Source organism: Geotrypetes seraphini, chromosome 3 (assembly GCF_902459505.1).
Source record: "Geotrypetes seraphini chromosome 3, aGeoSer1.1, whole genome shotgun sequence".
Lineage (NCBI taxonomy): Eukaryota > Metazoa > Chordata > Amphibia > Gymnophiona > Dermophiidae > Geotrypetes > Geotrypetes seraphini.
The window spans coordinates 397370559-397389358 of NC_047086.1; the positions used below are offsets into that span (position 1 = coordinate 397370559).

Genomic DNA, 18800 nt, shown 5'->3' on the forward strand with positions numbered 1-18800 from the left:
ATCAGATTGATCTTTGGCCCATGTTTTGGGTTTCCCATAGATAGGGAAACCTAAAAACATGGCTTCTTTTTTAGAGGACTGTCTGGGCTCCCGGACGGACTTTCCAAAACCCAGCAGTTTGTCCGGGTTTTAGAAAGCCCCGACGAACTCCAGCCGCATCTGGAGGGCCCCTGAGCACGTACAGATGATGTCGCCCACATCCGCGCAGGCTCCAGGTCCTCCAGATGCGGCCGGAGCTCGTCGAGGAAGACAAGGGGAGGCTTTATGGGGGCGGGACCGGAGGCGAAATGGGGCGAGGCCATGTGTCTGGAGTTTTACCGCTCAAAATAAGGTCATCTTACCCCGAGATGCTCGAATTTTGTTTCAACTGTCCTGCGTTGCCCACCATGCCCTAGACACCAGCGCTCCTGAACCACTTGTTCTCCAGATCGTCTTTCACATCGTCCAGAATCAGCAACTGCTCCTTCCGTCATCCAAGAGAGTGATATACAAACGGATATTCATGACCACAAGGACCTGGAACAACCTTCCCAGGAAAAGGCTGAAAACATTGACAAATTCCTTACAGTAAATGACTCAGCCTCCTGCCATTGTTACCTCTTCTGACTCAATGTTGACACTCCCCTTTCTCTCTTTGTAATGCTGCCATTGCCTGCCCCCCTTCCACTGGCTTTTTTCCTCCCTTCTTTTCCCTGATTCTCTATTTACTGGCAGCTTTGCATCCTTTCTCATTGATGTGATGGATCCACTCTTCTGAACCTGTGCTGGATAAGTGCGATGCACAAATTCCGATTCGATTAGGAGCTCTTTACCTTTCCGGCCCCTATTTCCCAGGCAGGAAGGGCTCTTGCGCCGATTGGCTGCTGAAGGTGCGCTAACCAAATATCGCAGGGCATGCCTAACTCTCTAGCCCCCAAGCACTAAAAAATAAAATCTGCATTACCTAAGAGTGTCCTACGGAAGTGACCTGCGGTAAGCACGCGTTAGAGTTTATCGTGTAAAATGACTCCTAACTTGGAAAGAAACGCTATTTCTTTGCGCGGGTGGCTGGTAGCTCTTAAGACAATGCTGATGTGAACAGATGTGTGGACAGCACTAAAGCCAGCCAGAAATCTCTCTCTCACTCACTCACCGAGGGGGGGGAGGAGGCTGTGTTCTTTTCTCTAGGATTGGGTGAATGCCAGCCTGGGTGGGGTTTTTTTGGGTGGGGGAACTGCCTTTGAGGCTGGGGAGGCTTAGCCCCCCTATGAGGGGTTGGGGGAGGGAAGTTGGGTTCCTCTCGATGTCCTGGGGAAGTTGGAGAAGACTTTCAGCGCCTTCTCTACAATATTAAGAGCCGGACTGCAAGGGGGAGGGGCATCAGTGATCTGGGTGTAGCGGGGGGCGTGGTTTTCTGTGCCTCTCCCCCTCCCCCCCCCCCCCCCGCCACTGATAGTGAAGAGTTTCGTTGCAGCCCTCTCTGTCTCCCTGGCTTCAGCACCTTCTGCTCTCCCTTCCCTCACTTTGAAGTTCAGTGCCCCCCACCCCCTCCTCCCTTGCCAGGATGCCCCGCTGCTCTTGTCGGTCCGTGGCAGCCCCTCTCCTCCTGGCACTGCTCTATGTCTCTCTGCTGATGGCCGGGGCCGGCGTCTTCTGGGCTCTGGAGAGCGAAACGGAGGAGGAGCGGGCTCAGCCCATCTCCCGGGACCAGTGGGACCAGCTGCTGAACCGGTCGGGCATGGAGCCCCCCCAGCTGGAAGCCTTCATCAGGGTAAGGCAGAGGCATGGCATGAGAATCACTTTGAACCTCTCAGACTAGAAGTGCAAGTGATTTGTGCCAAGTGTCCTGGTGGATCTCCCCGTTTTTGAAGGCGCCTTTGAATTTGCTACAAAGCTTTAGATTTGCTCGGTAGAAACAGAGCAGATGCGAATAAGTGCATTAAAAAAACAAGGTTTATACCTGGCAGTGGCTTGTTAGGCAGATGTGCTCTGCTGTTCCATGGACTGGATTTGCACTTTTGGATGGTCAATATCGCAGCAATGTGTAATCAAAGCTTGTGTGCATGCTTGCTAGCAGCTGTCAAGGAGTGTGTGCTCTCCATTGGAAATTCAGGGTCTCTAGCCAGCCTGCCATGAAGTTAGTCTCTCTCATACTTGCTGAAATCGTGCCTCTGCTGGAAGTCTCTTCCTGATGTCCACCGTCCTCTCAGTGAAAATGAGCCCCGTGTGATTTCCTCTTGTTTTTGTATGAGAAATGCTTCCTCCTGGCACTGTGCAAAGCTCACCTACACATCTGAGTACTTCTCTCTGGCACCTTCAGGCTTTCCACTCATTGCCTCGCGGCGCAGACTGTGCCAGAAAACGTATGTTGTCAAAATACTGAATGGAGTGGAAAGAGTAGATGTGAATCGCTTGTGTACTTTTTCCCAAAATACTGGGACTAGGGGGACATGTGAAGAAGCCACTAAGTAGTAGATTTAAAACAAACCGGAGAAAATATTTCTTCACACTATAATTAAACTCTGCAATTTGTTGCCGGAGAAATGTGATGAAATCGGTTAGCTTAGCAGGGTTTAAAAAAGATTTGGATAGTTTCCTAAAAGGGTGACAGGTCAAAAGCGCGCAAGACAATCGCGCGCGGACAAAAACGCCCAGACAACTCGGCGCTAAGACAATGGCACTCACAGACGATTGCGCTAAAGACAATTACGCGCGACTATATCTCCGCGCAAGACAATTTAGCGCAACCATAACTGAGCGCAAGACAATTCAGCGCATTCAGCGCGCCCCTAGAGGCCGCTTGGCGAACGAAGGACACCCGCACGTACAGCACGTTAACACTTGTCTTGCGCGCAATTGTCTATGAACCAGAAGTCCATAGGCCACTATTGAGATGGCTTTGGGGATATCCACTGCTTATTCCTAGGATAAGCCGCATAGAATCTGTTTTACTACTTGGGATCGAGCTGGGCACTTGGGATCTGGGTTGGACCCAGTAAACAGCATACTGGGCTGGATGGACCTTTGCTCTGTCCTAGTAAGGCAACGTATATGTTCTTATGTGAGTCAAGTATAGAACAATCAAGCCATTGTGACATCACTGATGAGGTTGGATCTTAGGCATTGGAGGAATGAGGCATTATGACATCACAATCTCAGCTCTGGAATGTTGCTACTCTTTGGGTTTCTGCCAGGTACTTGGGACCTGAGTTGGCCACTGTTGGAAACAGGATTCTGGGCTTGATGGACCTTCGCTCTGTCCCAGTACGGCAATTCTGATGTTCTTTAGCAACTGCCTTGGGTGCCAAATTTTACTAAGCATTGGAGAATTATCTCCGCCTTGTTTAGGGCTGTGACATCAGAGTTGGTAAAAATAAAAGCTTACAATGTTATAATACATTATAAATTTATCACTTTATATCTTTGTCCGGGATCTAAAGTTATGATCCAGAACACAAAAATTAAAGCCTAATAGCAGTAGGAGTTGAAATTGGACAATAGAAACATGGAGGCGTTGGAATGCTTTCCTCCAGATCTACCGCTTCTCTTCCAGAGGGGCATCAGCCCAGCGTCGGCTGTATTTGTGGTGTGTCTCTCTCTTTCTTTTCTGCATTTCTTCATCTCGTCTCTGCCTTCCCAGTAATGGACTCGGTGGTGCACATCGCCACCACCATGGAGCAGACCTAGCAGGGCCGCCCAGTGGTAGGGGCTAGCTGCAGCCAAACCCTCCCTTCCACACACCAAGGTTCGACACTTCCCAGCCTCCTGCACTTGGCAACTTAAAAAAAAAAAAAAAAAAAATTTTAACGTTGTCTGTTCTTGACATGTGTGAGTGGTTCTCTCCTCTCTTCATATGGAGTTCCTTTCAAAAATTTTATTTAGTATCTATGCACCGCTTTTTAGGGTTACCATATGGCACCAGAAAACGGAGGACGGATTGAGACATCCGGGTTTTACTTCTATTTGCTTTCAATATGGTAACCCTAGCTTTGGCCCACGGGTTAGGTAAAATGGTATATCAAGAAATAATAAACCAGCCCGCCAGGTCCTCCACAGATGCACCGCTAAAGGCTGCTTCTCTGGCTAACGGGGCCTATCCTCTGCCACATCTCGCCTCACTGATGCTATTCCTGTGGGTGGGACGTGACTGAGGAAAGGTCCCACCAACCAGAGAGGCAGTTTTTAGCGTCGTCTGTGACACTGTAGCTGGGGGGGACCCAGCAGGCAGGTAAGTAACAGGGGGAGGGGGGAGGTGCATTTCAGTCTTCCCGGCCAGGGTCCACTGAGTCCCAGCTATGCTACTGGTGCAGGTGCTTCACAAGCATCCTTCGCCTGGTGCTGGCTGCCGTTCTGTGCCTGTATGAGAAGAGACCACCCCAGGGATCCTGGCCTGTCCGATCCTCAGAGAAACCGCACACAACATGCCCATGGATTCATACAAATCTGAAAGCCATCTACTGCCTAGCATCGGGGAATAAATTGCCCACAAGCTGTTCTCGGGAGCACTGGGAGCTGATCAGAGGCAAGGTGTGACAGTCTCGGCCTTTGCAGTGTTCATCTGGGCTCCTTCACTTTCATTCATCTTATCTTTTAAAATTTGAGATAAGGTGTCTCTGCTGGTAAACATCCCTCTGAAGACTCTATTCTCTTACAAAGGTCACAGCTGCCTTGCCTTTAGGCTCTGAGGGGAGGGCTGTATAGAGAGATGCATCAACGCCAAGCTACCCAGTTTCAGGCTGGAGACTTTGGCTCAGTCCTGGTTTTCTGACCACCCCATCCTGGTGCACTATGGGGCTTACATCACTGATTTCAGTGGGCAGGATCAGGCACTATGAATCCTGCATTGCTTTCGGAGGTATGTTGAAAAGCAGGAGTGCCCCCAAATCTTCAGCCTGGAGCTAGATAACCTGATGTCTCTTGAGGTGTGGAGGGACAGGTTCTCGGCCACTGCTTTTTCAATGATGCCTCTCCATCCACAGCGTATTTTGGTATTTGCAGCCTGGAATGCCAAGGAATGTACGTAAGGAATGTATCCTGTTTCCAACAGTGGCCAACCCAGGTCAAGTTTCAAGTTTAATAGATTCTTTGATTTGATCGCAAAATCTTTATTTCAATGCGATTTACAATAAATAACAAATCAGATAAAATAATAAAATCCACATACATCACATAGAATACTATTAGTCATTAATACATTAGGGAAAAGGGCAGTATCAAATACAATATTAAAAAAATAGAACTGCAAAAAATCAGGCATAGGTTTAATACACGAAGGATGGGAAACAAGTACCCACATATTTCAGTGAACCTCCACGTCCTACCCTAAAGTATAATAGTACCAGTTTATTGAAAAGCATCTTTAAAAAGCCAGCTCTTTAGAAGACTTTTACATTTATGCAATAATTTTTCCTCTCTTAGGTTAATTGGAAGTAAGTTCCAGATTTGGGGGGGCCGAAACCAAAAAAACTCATGTCTCTCCGGGAGTAGATCACTTTTAAAGAAGGAACTATTAATAGGGCTTTATCCTCTGATCTTAAAGATTTAAATGGGGAATAAGGTATTAAATATCTTTCTAGAAATGTTGGGGCTTTATTTATGAGTATTTTATGAGTAAATAAGGCTGTCTTATAGGTGATTCTATGAATTACTGGTAGCCAGTGTTTCTCCTTTAAAAGTGGTGTCACATGATCAAATTTTTTCTTTTTCATAATTATTTTTATTGCGGTATTTTGGATGATCTGAGATGAGTTGAGATTGTGATGTCATAATGGCTATGAGCCAACCTCATTAGTGATGTCACAATGACTTGGTTGTCCTATACTTGACTCACATAAGAACAGCCATACTGGGTTAGAGCGAAGGTCCATCAAGGCCAGCATCCTGCTTTCAACAGTGGCCAACCCAGGTCCCAAAGAGTAGGAACATTCCAGAGCTGTGATTGTGATGTCATAATGGCTATGAGCCAACCTCATCAGTGATGTCACAATGACTTGGTTGTCCTATACTTGGCTCACATAAGAACAGCCATACTGGGTTAGAGCGAAGGTCCATCAAGGCCAGCATCCTGCTTTCGACAGTGGCCAACTCGGATCTCCACTGGGACCCAAGTGGCCAAGACCAGTTCTGGGATATCACTTTCCTGCATGCTGCAGAAGGTCAGCAGAGATGGGCCTAATTTAAGAGTAGACTCCCAATCAAACCTCCATCTGTCTGGAAAGTGGAATGGTCTTTGTGATCAGATACGGAACTCTTGGCCTGTACAGTGTGTCTGGCCACTCTCTGCCTCCACAGTCCCTGCCAACCTCTGTTCCTGTCCCAGACATGTTTGTTACTGTTCTGGTTACCACTGCCTTCGTTAAAAGCTAGTTTCAGGCACGCTATACCCTCTTTCCCACCTCAGTGACTTCCTGTGTTCTCCACGAATGAATGATTCAAAAACAAAGTGGAGGCCAGAGAGTCAATCTTCAAAATGACTTTGGTGGCCAGTTAAATCGTCTCTTTGGAGCTAACTGCTAATTTTCAGCTGCACTTGGCTGAAAATTGGCATTCCGGGAGCGGAGTCAGCATTTGGCAGTTAAGTGCCATATCCATCCCTTAACCAGCTAGGTTAACCACATAGACGGCATAAAATCAGTCCCATAGCCGGTTAAGTGCTATTTATACTACGTACTACCATATTTCTATTGCACTACCAGACATACGCAGCATTGTACATTAAACACTCAAAAGATAATAGCAGCAGGACCGTGAAGTAAAGAGTTGCACGGGGACAGAAATCCCACCCATCTCCGCCCATCCCTGCCAGGATCCTCTCTGTCCCCGTCAAGATCCTCTCTGTCCCCACCCATCCCCGCAAGGAATTACCTCCATCCCCGTCCGTCCGAAAAGAAGCGCAGAGTAATAGTCATCGGGGACTCCATGCTGAGGGGCACCAAGGGACCAATATGCAGACCGGATATGCAGTCAAGGGAGGTCTGCTGTCTGCCTGGAGCCAGAATACGAGATGTGACCACCTGTCTTGATAGACTTCTCAGGCCCCAGGACCACTTCCCCATGCTGCTCATCCACGTCGGAACGAATGACACTGCCAAGAACACCCTGGAGGACATAGCCAGAGACTTCGGAGCTCTGGGAAAGAGGCTGTAGCAGACAGGAGCACAGGTAGTATTCTCTTCAATTCTTCCTGTTAGGGGCAGAGGAAGAGACAGGGACGAACGTATCCTGAAGACGAATGAGTGGCTACAACGATGGTGCCGGGAAATGAACTTCGGATTCCTGAATCATGGAGAGGCACTACAGGGACTACAGGGATCAGATGGACTCCACCTGACCAACAGAGGTAAGAACGTCTTCGGACACCGACTAGCCCACCTACTTCGAAGGGCTTTAAACTAGGTAAGTCGGGGGCGGGTACCCACTTTTACTTTTACACCGGAGCAGTAAGTAACAATCCTGATGTGGCGAACCAAAACTCCGCTTCTAAGTCTGAGGTAAGTACCCTTACTGCAAAAGAATCGCTAGGAGACACTTTAACTCAAATGGATGGCTCTCTACAGGAGCTTAATAAACATAAAGAGTGGAGAGCTATATATGTTAACGCACGCAGCCTAGGGAATAAATTTCTAGAACTGGAAACAGAAATAGTTAATGCAGACCTTGACGTAGTAGCAATATCCAAAACATGGTTCACAGACTCTCATAGGTGGGATATAACTATACCAGGATACAACCTGCTTCGCCAAGACAGAGAGGGTAAGTTAGGAGGAGGGGTAGCACTCTACATCAAAGAGAACATCAAGACAATCAGGATCACGGATGTCAAGTATACTGGGGAATCCATCTGGATAAACCTGGCCAGAGGCGGAGAAAAATGCCTGTACCTTGGTGTGGTATACAGACCTCCAAGACAATCGGAGGACAAGGACGCAGAATTAATTGAAGACATTGAGAATATCACCTTACGGGGGGACGTTGTTCTGTTAGGAGACTTCAACATGCCTGATGTAGACTGGAACACACTCTCGGCGACAACTTGTGATAGCAGGAGGATATTGACATCCATGAAGGGAGTACGGCTCAAACAAATGGTACTAGGGCCCAGGCCATCCTGGACCTGGTACTTACGAACAGGGAAAGCGTTTCGGAGGTCTCGATGGGAGAAACGCTAGCCACCAGTGACCATAACATGGTATGGTTTAACCTTAAGAAAGGCTTCCCTAGATCACAAACAAAAACAAGGGTACTCAATTTCTGGGGCACTGACTTCGCACGCATGGGAGATTTCGTCCATCAGACACTGCAGGTTCAAGAAGTAACTGATAATGTGGAAGCTATGTGGTCAACCTTGAAATCGACCCTTCATGAGGCAACTATCCGCTACATAAAATCGGCAACTAAACAACAAAGAAAAAAGAAACCCCAATGGTTCACTGATGAGGTCTTGTACCTCGTCAAGGAGAAGAAAAGAGCATTTCTCTCATACAAACGCACGGGGGAAAAAAAAGCAAACATTGAATACAGGACAAAGTCTGCAGCGGTCAAAACAGCAGTCAGGGAGGCCAAGCTCCGAATGGAAGAAACTCTAGCGAAGAACATTAAGAAAGGGGACAAATCCTTCTTCAGGTACATTAGCGACAGGAAAAAGAACACAAACAGGATAGTACGCCTTAGAACGCCAGACGGGAATTATGTGGAAACAGATTCCGATAAAGCCAAACTACTGAATGATTACTTCTGTTCAGTCTTTACCTGCAAGGCACCAGGGCACGGGCCACAGCTGGAAACAAAGCAAAACATGGAAGACCCATTTCAGAATTTTGAGTTCACAACAGATGATGTATACAGAGAACTGTCAAGACTCAAGGTGAACAAAGCCATGGGACCGGACAATTTGCACCCAAGAGTGCTCAGAGAGCTATGCGATGTTCTGGCGAAACCGTTTGCCATGCTCTTCAATCTCTCCCTAAGTACGGGAAGAGTCCCCCTGGACTGGAAAACAGCTAATGTCATTCCTCTGCACAAAAAGGGTTGCAGAGCAGAGGCTGCGAATTACAGACCAGTGAGTCTCACATCAATAGTGTGTAAACTCATGGAAACTCTACTTAAAGGTAAATTAGACACGATATTGGATGAGGGGAATCTAAGGGATCCCTGTCAACATGGATTCACTAGGGGCAGGTCATGCCAATCCAATCTTATCAGCTTCTTTGATTGGGTGACAGGAAAGCTAGACTCGGGAGAATCTCTGGACATAGTGTACTTGGATTTTAGCAAAGCTTTTGACAGTGTCCCACACCGTAGACTTTTAAACAAGATGAAATCGATGGGGTTAGGTGAGAAACTAATTGCATGGGTCAATGATTGGCTAAGTGGAAGACTTCAGAGGGTGTGGTCAACGGCACCCTCTCTGAGACATCGGAGGTGACTAGCGGAGTGCCGCAGGGCTCAGTCCTGGGACCATCCCTTCTCAACATATTCATAAGGGACTTGACCCGAGGGCTTCAGGGTAAAGTAGCACTGTTCGCCGACGACGCCAAACTGTGTAATACAGTAAACGAAAGCAATCTCAAGGATAGTATGACGCAGGATCTGATCATGTTAGAAAACTGGTCCTCGACATGGCAGCTGGGCTTCAACGCTAAGAAGTGTAAGGTCATGCATCTCGGCAGCAGAAATCCATGCAGAACATACACCTTGAATGGAGAAACACTAGCTAGGACTTCAGAAGAACGGGATTTAGGAGTAATCATCAGTTCAGACATGAAGGCTGCCAAACAAGTAGAGAAGGCCTCATCCAAGGCAAGGCAAATGATGGGATGTATCAATAGAAGCTTCGTTAGCCGCAAACCTGAAGTCATAATGCCACTTTACAGAACCATGGTGAGACCTCATCTGGAATACTGTGTGCAATTCTGGAGGCCACATTACCATAAAGATGTGCTTCGAGCTGAGTCGGTCCAGCGGATGGCCACTAGGATGGTCTCCGGACTCAAGGGTCTCTCATACGAAGAAAGACTGGGCAAATTGCAGCTCTATACTCTAGAGGAGCGCAGGGAAAGGGGTGACATGATTGAGACATTTAAGTACGTCACAGGTCGTGTCGAGGTGGAAAATGACATATTCTTTCCTAAGGGACCCTCGGTCACAAGGGGGCACACGCTCAAACTCAGAGGAGGGAAATTTAGTGGTGACACCAGGAAGTATTTCTTCACAGAAAGGGTGGTGGATCACTGGAACAAACTTCCAGTGCAGGTGATCAAGGCCACTAGCGTACTCGACTTTAAGAATAAATGGGACATCCACGTGGGATCCCTACGAGGGTCGAGTTAAGGAACTAGGTCATTAGCATTCAGACTTAATGAGGTGGGTCAGTAGAGTGGGCAGACTTGATGGGCTGAAGCCCTTTTCTGCCGTCATCTTTCTATGTTTCTATGTCCCCATAAAAAGCAGCAATTACTTCTGACAGGATCATCAATTCCACAGTTTCTTTTGCTGTTTTCCTTGTGGAATCTCTTTGGTGGAACCCTTTTTTGTTTTCTGTTCAGGTAATTAACTTATAAACCCCCTCTTTTACTAAGGCTGACGTGTCCATTATATTATATGGCGAACCCTGCTTCTAAAGCCTTCCATCCCCGTGGGAGTCCCGTTGGCTAGAGGGGGGTCCCCATGGGAGTCCCATGGGCCAGAGGGGTGTCCCCGTGGGAGTCCCATGGGTTAGGGGGGATTCCCACGGGACCCGCGGGATTCCCGCGATCCCCGTTCCCATGCAGACCTCTTCCGTGAAGTTCTATGCGGTTTGCAATGATTAAAAATACTACAAATTGAGTGGAATTGACAAGTTAATATTAGTGAATCATGGTTCTAGGGATCAGTTAAGTGGGAAAGATTGTACAAATCAGTTGCCGAAGTGGTTCAGGAACAAATATGTTTTTAGGTGTTTCCTAAATTCCCCATAAGTATTCCCTGCTTGAAGGAACTTCCAGTCTAATTAAGACGGACTCACAGGACAAAAAGGTAAATCTATGCATATCGCTCTGGTAGGGATTTAGAAGGGGACTATAGAGGGAATGACACAGATATTGGTGGTTTACAGGTTGTTAGGGTTAAGACTTAAACGCAGCTTCAAAAAAGTGGGCCTTCAACCTGGATTTGAATATCGCCAGAGAGGGAGCCCGACACACCGAGTCAGGTAGGTTGTTCCACACGGTGCAACAAGGTGGAAGGGATGGAATCGTGAGTTGGCAGTCCAGGAGAAAGGTACTGACAAGAGAGGCTTATCCAATGAACAAAGTTATTGGGACGCAGTGTACGGAGAGATGCTGAGTTGCTGCAGAGTGAATATACTTATAGGTCAGTAGGAGGAGTTTGAACCGTATGTGGAAACAGAAAGGGAGCCAGTGAAGTGATTTGAGGAGCAGGGTAACAAGAACATAACAACCTTGGTGGAGTACGAGGCGTGCAGAAGGGGAGATAGATGGCTTAACGGAAGACCTACAAGGAGCACGTTGCAGTAGTCTAGGTGAGAGGTGATGAGAGCATGGATGAGGGTCTTGATGGCATGCTCAGAAAGGAAAGGCCGGATTTTAGCGATGTTGTAGAGAAAGATTTGACATGCTTTGGTTCTCTGCTGGATATACGAAGAGTAGGAAAGAGAGTCGAAGGTAAATCCCAAGATTGCAAGCTGATGAGACAGGAAGGACGAGAGCGCTAACCATTGAAATAGTGAACGGAGGAAGGGGAGAGGTGGGCTTAGGAGGAAAGATAAGCGATCGGTCTTGGCCATGTTTAATTTCAGGTAACTGCAAGACATTCTGGTCGATCAACTTAACTGGCTGTGTCTTGGCAGCCCCCAAAACCCCGGAAATTCAACACCAGTCGAGGGATATGGCGCTGCCATTGAATTTCCAGGTTCGCCGCTGGAGACAGCTGGCATCCACTATCGGGAGGAATGTAATTTGCTGCTAAAGGTGCCATTTAACCTCTTTCCCTCAGGATTATAGCGTTTTTCCTGCCTATTTTGTGGAAAGTCTTTTGGTTTTCTGTTTGTTTTGTATTTTGCACCGTACAATGGGAAATGTATTTCTCTTTCTATACCTCTGGCTTCTTGGAAGGGTCTAGTTCATTTTTTGCCTGTTTTGAAGCTGCAGCTCCCAATGGGAGGTGTATCGGTGTTCTAGGCACCCTTTCGAGTGTTTGCGTGGCTGGTTTCTCGCAGGCAGCGTCGTTGCTAATCTGATTCTGGTGTGTATGTGTCAAATGCGTTTTTTCCCAGGGTGTTTGTGTTATTTTACAGAGTGCCTGGTAGTGGAGGAAATTTCGTTGCTGTTCCTGAGGTAACGTCAAAATATATATGCACTTTTGTATTGCGGGCATGCGGATATTTGCGTAGTTATGTACCTCCTTCTTGAAGAAATTCACCCAACGCAATTTACTACCAGTCTAGCCTGGTTTGGGCAATAATTACATCATTAAAATGTTCACCTAAGCGTAGAAATGAAAGCGGGCATGTTACTTTCAGTATCAACACAACACATTGAGTCACAATAGTTGTCATGTTCATTTCTTTTTATCTGTCCTCCTTACACATCCAGGGTGGGAGGGAGGGAGATGGGAAAACATGATAAATTATTATTCATTATATCTATTTTATTGAAATTATACATGTGGTTTTATTTTCATTAGTTAAGGGGAGGAGGGGGTGGTTGTTGAAATATTTGTATATTTAAAGTGCTTTTGTTTGATTCGTTTATGTTTAAATTCACTGTATTGCACTGTTAATAATTAAAAACTAATAAAGATTTACACGATAAAACACAACACATTAAAAACATCTTAATAAGCAGTAAAGAGACAAGCAAAGATGGAGCCTAGAGGCAGATAAGATAGAGAACCAGGAAGTAGAAGATAAGGGTGACTCACTTAAGATAAATGTGAGCATGAAGTAAGAAAAAGTATGTGACAATGAACTCGGCTGGAGGGAGAGTAGATAAGGAAGTCCTATTACAATAGAAACATAGAAACGTAGAAGATGACGGCAGAAAAGGGCTACAGCCCATCAAGTCTGCCCACTCTGCTTACCCACCCCCTGTCTATGCCCTAATGACCCAATTTCCTTATCTTGACCCTCGTAGGGATCCCACATGGGTATCCCATTTCTTCTTAAAGTCTGGCACGCTGTCTGCCTCGATCACCTGCACTGGAAGCTTGTTCCAATGATCAACCACTCTCTCTGTGAAGAAATACTTTCTGGTGTCGCCATGAAATTTTCCGCCCCTGAGTTTGAGCGGGTGCCCTCTTGTGGCCGAGGGTCCCTTGAGAAAGAAAATAGCATAACATAGCTTAGCAAATGCGCCTTGTACTCGCTTCCCTTTCTGTCAAATTGCATACGGGAGGGAAGAGGGATGAGAAGGGAAGGTTCAATATCTGGAGAGGAAGAATTGTGTGTGTTTCTGTTCTTATTTCTGTCAACCTTTCTGTGGCTTTGTTATCTGAAGCGTTCTCAACAGATTTCATTCCATAGAAGTCAAATTACAGGGCACAGAGAGGAAGGCTTCGGGCCTGCTTTGCCCTTTTCTCAGATCACGTTTCTTGCCTGGTGACAGAATGCGACGGGGTCAATAGTCAAAGCAATTTAACTAGCCAGAAAGTGCTCCTGACTGGTTAGATCACTTGTTTCAGCTAGCGCCACTCCAAGACAGCCAGTTTTCAGTTTGCTGTTGAACACCCCTTCTTAAGAAAGCCCACTGGCTTCCAGTTGCCCATCGGGTAACATATAAACTATGTCTGCTTACATTTAAATCTCTTCTTTCTAAAACTCCGGCTTTTATCTACAAGTTATTAATTCCTTACACCTCCAATAGAACATTAAGATCTGCTGAACAGCATTTGCTAACGATTCCTTCCCTTAAAATTATTAATACTAGACGACAGTTGATCTTTTCAGTTACGGCCCCCCAAACTTGGAATTCTCTCCCTAGCCATTTAAGGGAAGAACCCAATATAGAAAAATTTAAAGGTAAACTGAAGAGTTTTCTCTTTAAAGATGCCTTTATAAACTAATCATTTAGTCTTTGAACTAATTTTATCTTTCTTTCTACAATTTTATTGAAGTAATTTTTTTTTTATCTTCCCTTTCCTTATGTATCCTCCTTATTTGTTTCTTCAACTTTTATACAAATTGTAATTCTTACCCATCTCCTCCCTTATGTTCCTAGTTTTGTCAAATTTGTCAATAGTCTTGTTAGTCTTAGTTTGTTTGTTTTTTTTGTTTGTTTTTTTATTTATTGTATTATTATTGTATTATCCCCCTTACTTTGTAATTTTTTTAACATATACATCGCTTAGAATTTAGATTAAGCGATTAATCAAATTATTATTAAACTTGAAACTTGAAACTTGAACAGGTCATTTTGGGGTAGGGTTTCCAAACGTCCGGATTTCCTCAGACATGTCCAGGGGTCCGGATGGCTTTTCAAAACCGGACACTTAGTCCGGGTTTTGAAAAGCATCCCATCAAAATCGCGGCGGGAAGAGGCATGTGCGGATGCAACGCCGTCTGGGGACAAGGGCCGGGGGGGGTGCAGAACGGGGCGAAACTGGATGGGCCCCGGGGGCAGGGCCATGGGTCCGGATTTTTCTTCGTGAAAATCTTATAACCCCAATTTGGGGGGCATTCTGGGGAAGGGTTGCCAGATTTCTTTTCATGTATTAAAGAGGACGTGTGGCCCCGCCCCCATCCCACCCTAGCCCCGCCCCCTCATCTCCTTTCCCGAGCTCGGAGCCGTGTCCGGAGAGCCTCCGAGCGTGCACAGACACAATGCGATGAAGTCACACACTACCGCGTTGCATCCGTGCGTGCTCAGAGGCCCTCCGGATGCAGCCCCAAGCTCGGGGAACCCCAGACAAACTACCAGGGCAGTGGTTCTTAACCTGGGTTCGACCGAACCCCAGGGGTTCGGTAAGTCAGTCTCGCGGGTTCGGTGGAGGTCAAAACACACCTCCGACTCATATAGCGCTTCGGTCACGTTCAATCATCTATCAGTTATTCAGTGATTTTGATCAAGACTGATCGTGTATTCGGTTTCTTGATCTATCAATCTGTAACTAACGCCTTATATACATCAATCAATTCCTGATCAAAATTTGTGATTTAACTGATAGATGATTGAACGTGACCGAAGCGCTTATGATTCGTGATGATACGCCCCGCTTGTCCATAATTGGCTGCAGGTGATCACGCAACATCGCTTGGCCTATCTGTGCTGCAGGGGATTTGATGCGCACAGTAGTCGAATTGTAACTGTTGTGATGGTACGTCGTGTGATACCTATCTTAATATTTTAATCCCTTACTAACTATGTCAAGCAAAATACGAAAGTGGTCGGACGAATATGTACAATATGGATTCATATCTATAATGGAACGTGATGGGAGTCAGCGTCCTAATTGCATGATTTGCAATGCCAAGTTGAGTAATTCTAGTCTAGTTCCGGCAAAACTAAGGGAATAAAGAAGGGTTCGGTGAACACGCATATGAAGCTGGTGGGGTTCAGTACCTCCAACAAGGTTAAGAACCACTGTACCAGGATTTGGAAATCCATCCATGCATCTGGACAGTCCTCTAAAAAAAAAAAAAAAAAGAGGGCCTGTCTGGTTTTTCCAGGGCATCTGGTAACCCAGTTCTGGGGGAGGCGGAGTCAGCCCTTGGCCAGTTATATTCAAATCTTAAGCAACCAGGGTGTCAGGTCAAAAGCGCGCCAGGACAAAGGCGCGAGCAGACAACTGAGCGCAGCACGGAGGTGCGCGCTGAAGAAAAAGATTGTTTTTAGGGGCTACGACGGGGGTGTGTGGGGGGAACCCCCCCACTTTACTTAATACAGATCGCACCGCGTTGTGAGGGAAAAAGTTTTTAGGGAAAAAGTTTAGGGAAAAAGTTTTTAGGGAAAACGTTTTTAGGGAAAAAGTTACGTTTTCACTAAAATGTGGGGGGTTACAACCCCCCAAACCCCCCACAACACCGCCGCGATATGTATTAAGTAAAGTGGGGGGGGGCTCCCCAACAAAAACCCCCGTCGCAGCCCCTAAAAACAGTCTTTTTCTTCGGCGCGCACCTCCATCTTGCGCTCAGTTGTCGGCGTGCGCCTTTGTCTTCCGCGTTACTGTCTATGAACCGCATAAAGAGGACCATATAAATGTCTGAATAGGTTCCACTTAACCAGGTATGCGTTAGCTAGCTCCGCAAACCTTCGAAATTCAGTGCCAGTGCCCAGATATGGCCTGGTATTGAATTTCCGTGGTTTTTTTTTCAAAAATCTTTATTCATTTTAACATATACATCAAGTGTACATTAAAATATGAACACAACATATTACATTATCACTTGATAATTCCATAACAATATATACCTAAAAGATTATATCCCACCCCCATCTCATAACTATACATGAATAATATAATTCCTATGTATATTAAGCAATTAAATTATGCACATATATATTAAATTATCATAACCCACCCATCCCCCATCCCCCCATTCTTTCAATTATCATATAAGGAAAAAGAATAATAAATTAACATTAATCATTATAATAATTTATTATTGGCCTCCACACATCTTTAAATCTATTAAAATGACCGTTTTGTATTGCAAGTAAACGTTCCATTGGCGCCAGCTGAATTTCGACCCCAGTATATTTTGCTGGTTTCTCTCCTCTTCCCCCCCCCCCCCAAGGATTTTACGCAGTCTTTCAGCTTGTTCTTCCGTGGGAAGTCTTGATTTTTCTCGGTCACTTTTGGGAGTTAACGTGAATCCGATATCTTTGTATTTTGCAGTGCATTTCTCTTTCTCCAGTACACAGCATCTTGCTTCTCAAGGTTTCTGGTTTGGGTTTTTGCCTGCCCCTTTGTAGACATTTCTAATCTGTGCTCACAGCTTCTGTGTTTGCCGAGGGTCTGTGTGCTTTGCACGTGTGACCGAGGTCAGGCCAGGTATTGTCGTTTCTGTGCAGGGATCAGTAGCAGTTAAGCTGCTTCTGTTTTTTTACTAGGAGGTGCTGTTGGTTTTAGAGGGCAGGTTTGCTAGGTGTGTATTAAATTTCAGCCCCCCCAGGGTTTGGGGCCTGACAGTTGAGATGTTATGGAAATTGACGCTATCATCTGTTCCATTTTCTCATGTAGTATGGGGAAGCGTCCTAATTCTGCTCTGTATCTTTTTGGGGTGTTTCTGTGCGTGTGGAACTGGAGATGCAGGATTTCTTAGTAGTTTGGGGTTAACGATAGACAGGGGTGTCAAAGTCCCTCCTCGAGGGCCAGAATCCAGTCGGTTTTTCAGGATTTCCCCAATGAATATGCATGAGAGCTATTTGCATGCACTGCTTTCATTGTATGCTAATAGATCTTATGCATATTCACTGGGGAAATCCTGAAAACCTGACTGGATTGCGGCCCTCGAGGAGGGTCTTTGACACCCCTGGACTACAGTAATACTAAGGATAAGGACACTTACAACCACACCTGCTAACAGCTATGTCCCAAATGGTAACACAAGAGATCTCAGAAACACTGCAAGGCCGCACGCCTCACCCCCACACGCACGGACTCACACATACACACCCCGAGCACTCCAAAACAAAAAAAAGTGGAGAAAAAGCCTCAGTTCAGCTTCATCTGGCCAAAAACTCCACTTTGTTGGAAACGCTCAAGGGTTTGAAAATACTTGCCCACGTGTGGTGATACTGATAGATGAGAAAGCCAGCACCGTAGCAGCCCTCAGAGGAACCACCCATATACAAAGGCACGCCCAAATAAAAAACAACCAAATTGGGTGACCAGGATCTGTGCAAAAACAAAAGGCCTCAGCAGCTTCCACAAAAAAAATCCAAGAAACGGATAAACTTAGCTGCCGAAATGATCTGGGTGTTTCATCGAGCACTTCACCCGGTACTCTGCCCTCCAGACACCACGGCCAGTCAACCTGACGTTTTCCCTCCAGGGAATGTCAATTCATGTACAGTGGAATCTCGTTATAACGGACTTGCTTATAACGGAACCTCGCCTATAGCGGACGAGGTCCGCTGGTCCCGGCCGTGCGCCATTATAAACATACAGAAAGTCATCGCATACAGCGGACTCGCATATAACGGACTTTCGGATATAATGGACAACCAATTTGGTCCCCAGAGCCGCTTTTAGCTGTAGTTTTCTTCGGCTATAACGGACATGCAGGCTCCGCCTACAAGACGCGTGGTGTGCTGGTGATATAGTATCAAAATGCAGCCCAGAAGAAAATGACAGAGTATTTTTCTTTCCAGTACAGTATGACATAATGCTTTAGAACAGGGGTGTCCAACCTGCGGCCCGAGGGCCGCATGCGACCCCGTGAAGTATTTTGTGTGGCCCCAGTTGAGGGCGATGCAGTGTTTTCCTCTGTTGCCCCCGGGTGTTTACCGTCTTGCCAGCTCCCTCCTCTGTCTTGCTGCAGCGTTTGCGCATTTGTGTGACCCCAGAAACATTTTTTGGGCCAGTGCGGCCCAGGGAAGCCATAAAGTTGGACACCCCTGCTTTAGAACATCTTTTAGTGTTCTGGTTTTGCAATCGTTTCGGCCCATACCAATGTTTTGCTGAGTTTTGTTCTTGATATTGCTGATACGGTTGTGCAGTGACTGTTGTTCATTGACTGATCGTTGTTTCAAGTTGACCTAAATAAAGTTTTTTAAAAATGCAACTCTGGATATAACGGACTCTGGATATAACGGACCGTTTTTCCAGGTCCCTTGAAGTCCGCTATAACGAGATTATACTGTACTTGTTCTGTAATCGATATA

The 18800-nt window shown here is 46.2% G+C and overlaps 1 protein-coding gene across 1 annotated transcript in view; it reads left to right on the forward strand.

Annotated features, from left to right (window-relative positions):
- Positions 1 to 1477: 1477 nt before the first annotated feature.
- Positions 1478 to 18800, forward strand: part of KCNK17 (potassium two pore domain channel subfamily K member 17) — a 41550-nt gene continuing 24227 nt past the window's right edge. Inside the window, exon 1 of the mRNA XM_033938378.1 lies at positions 1478 to 1750. Within this exon, the coding sequence (XP_033794269.1) occupies positions 1544 to 1750 (207 nt within the window). The 5' untranslated portion in view covers positions 1478 to 1543. The remainder of the gene's footprint in view (positions 1751 to 18800) is intronic.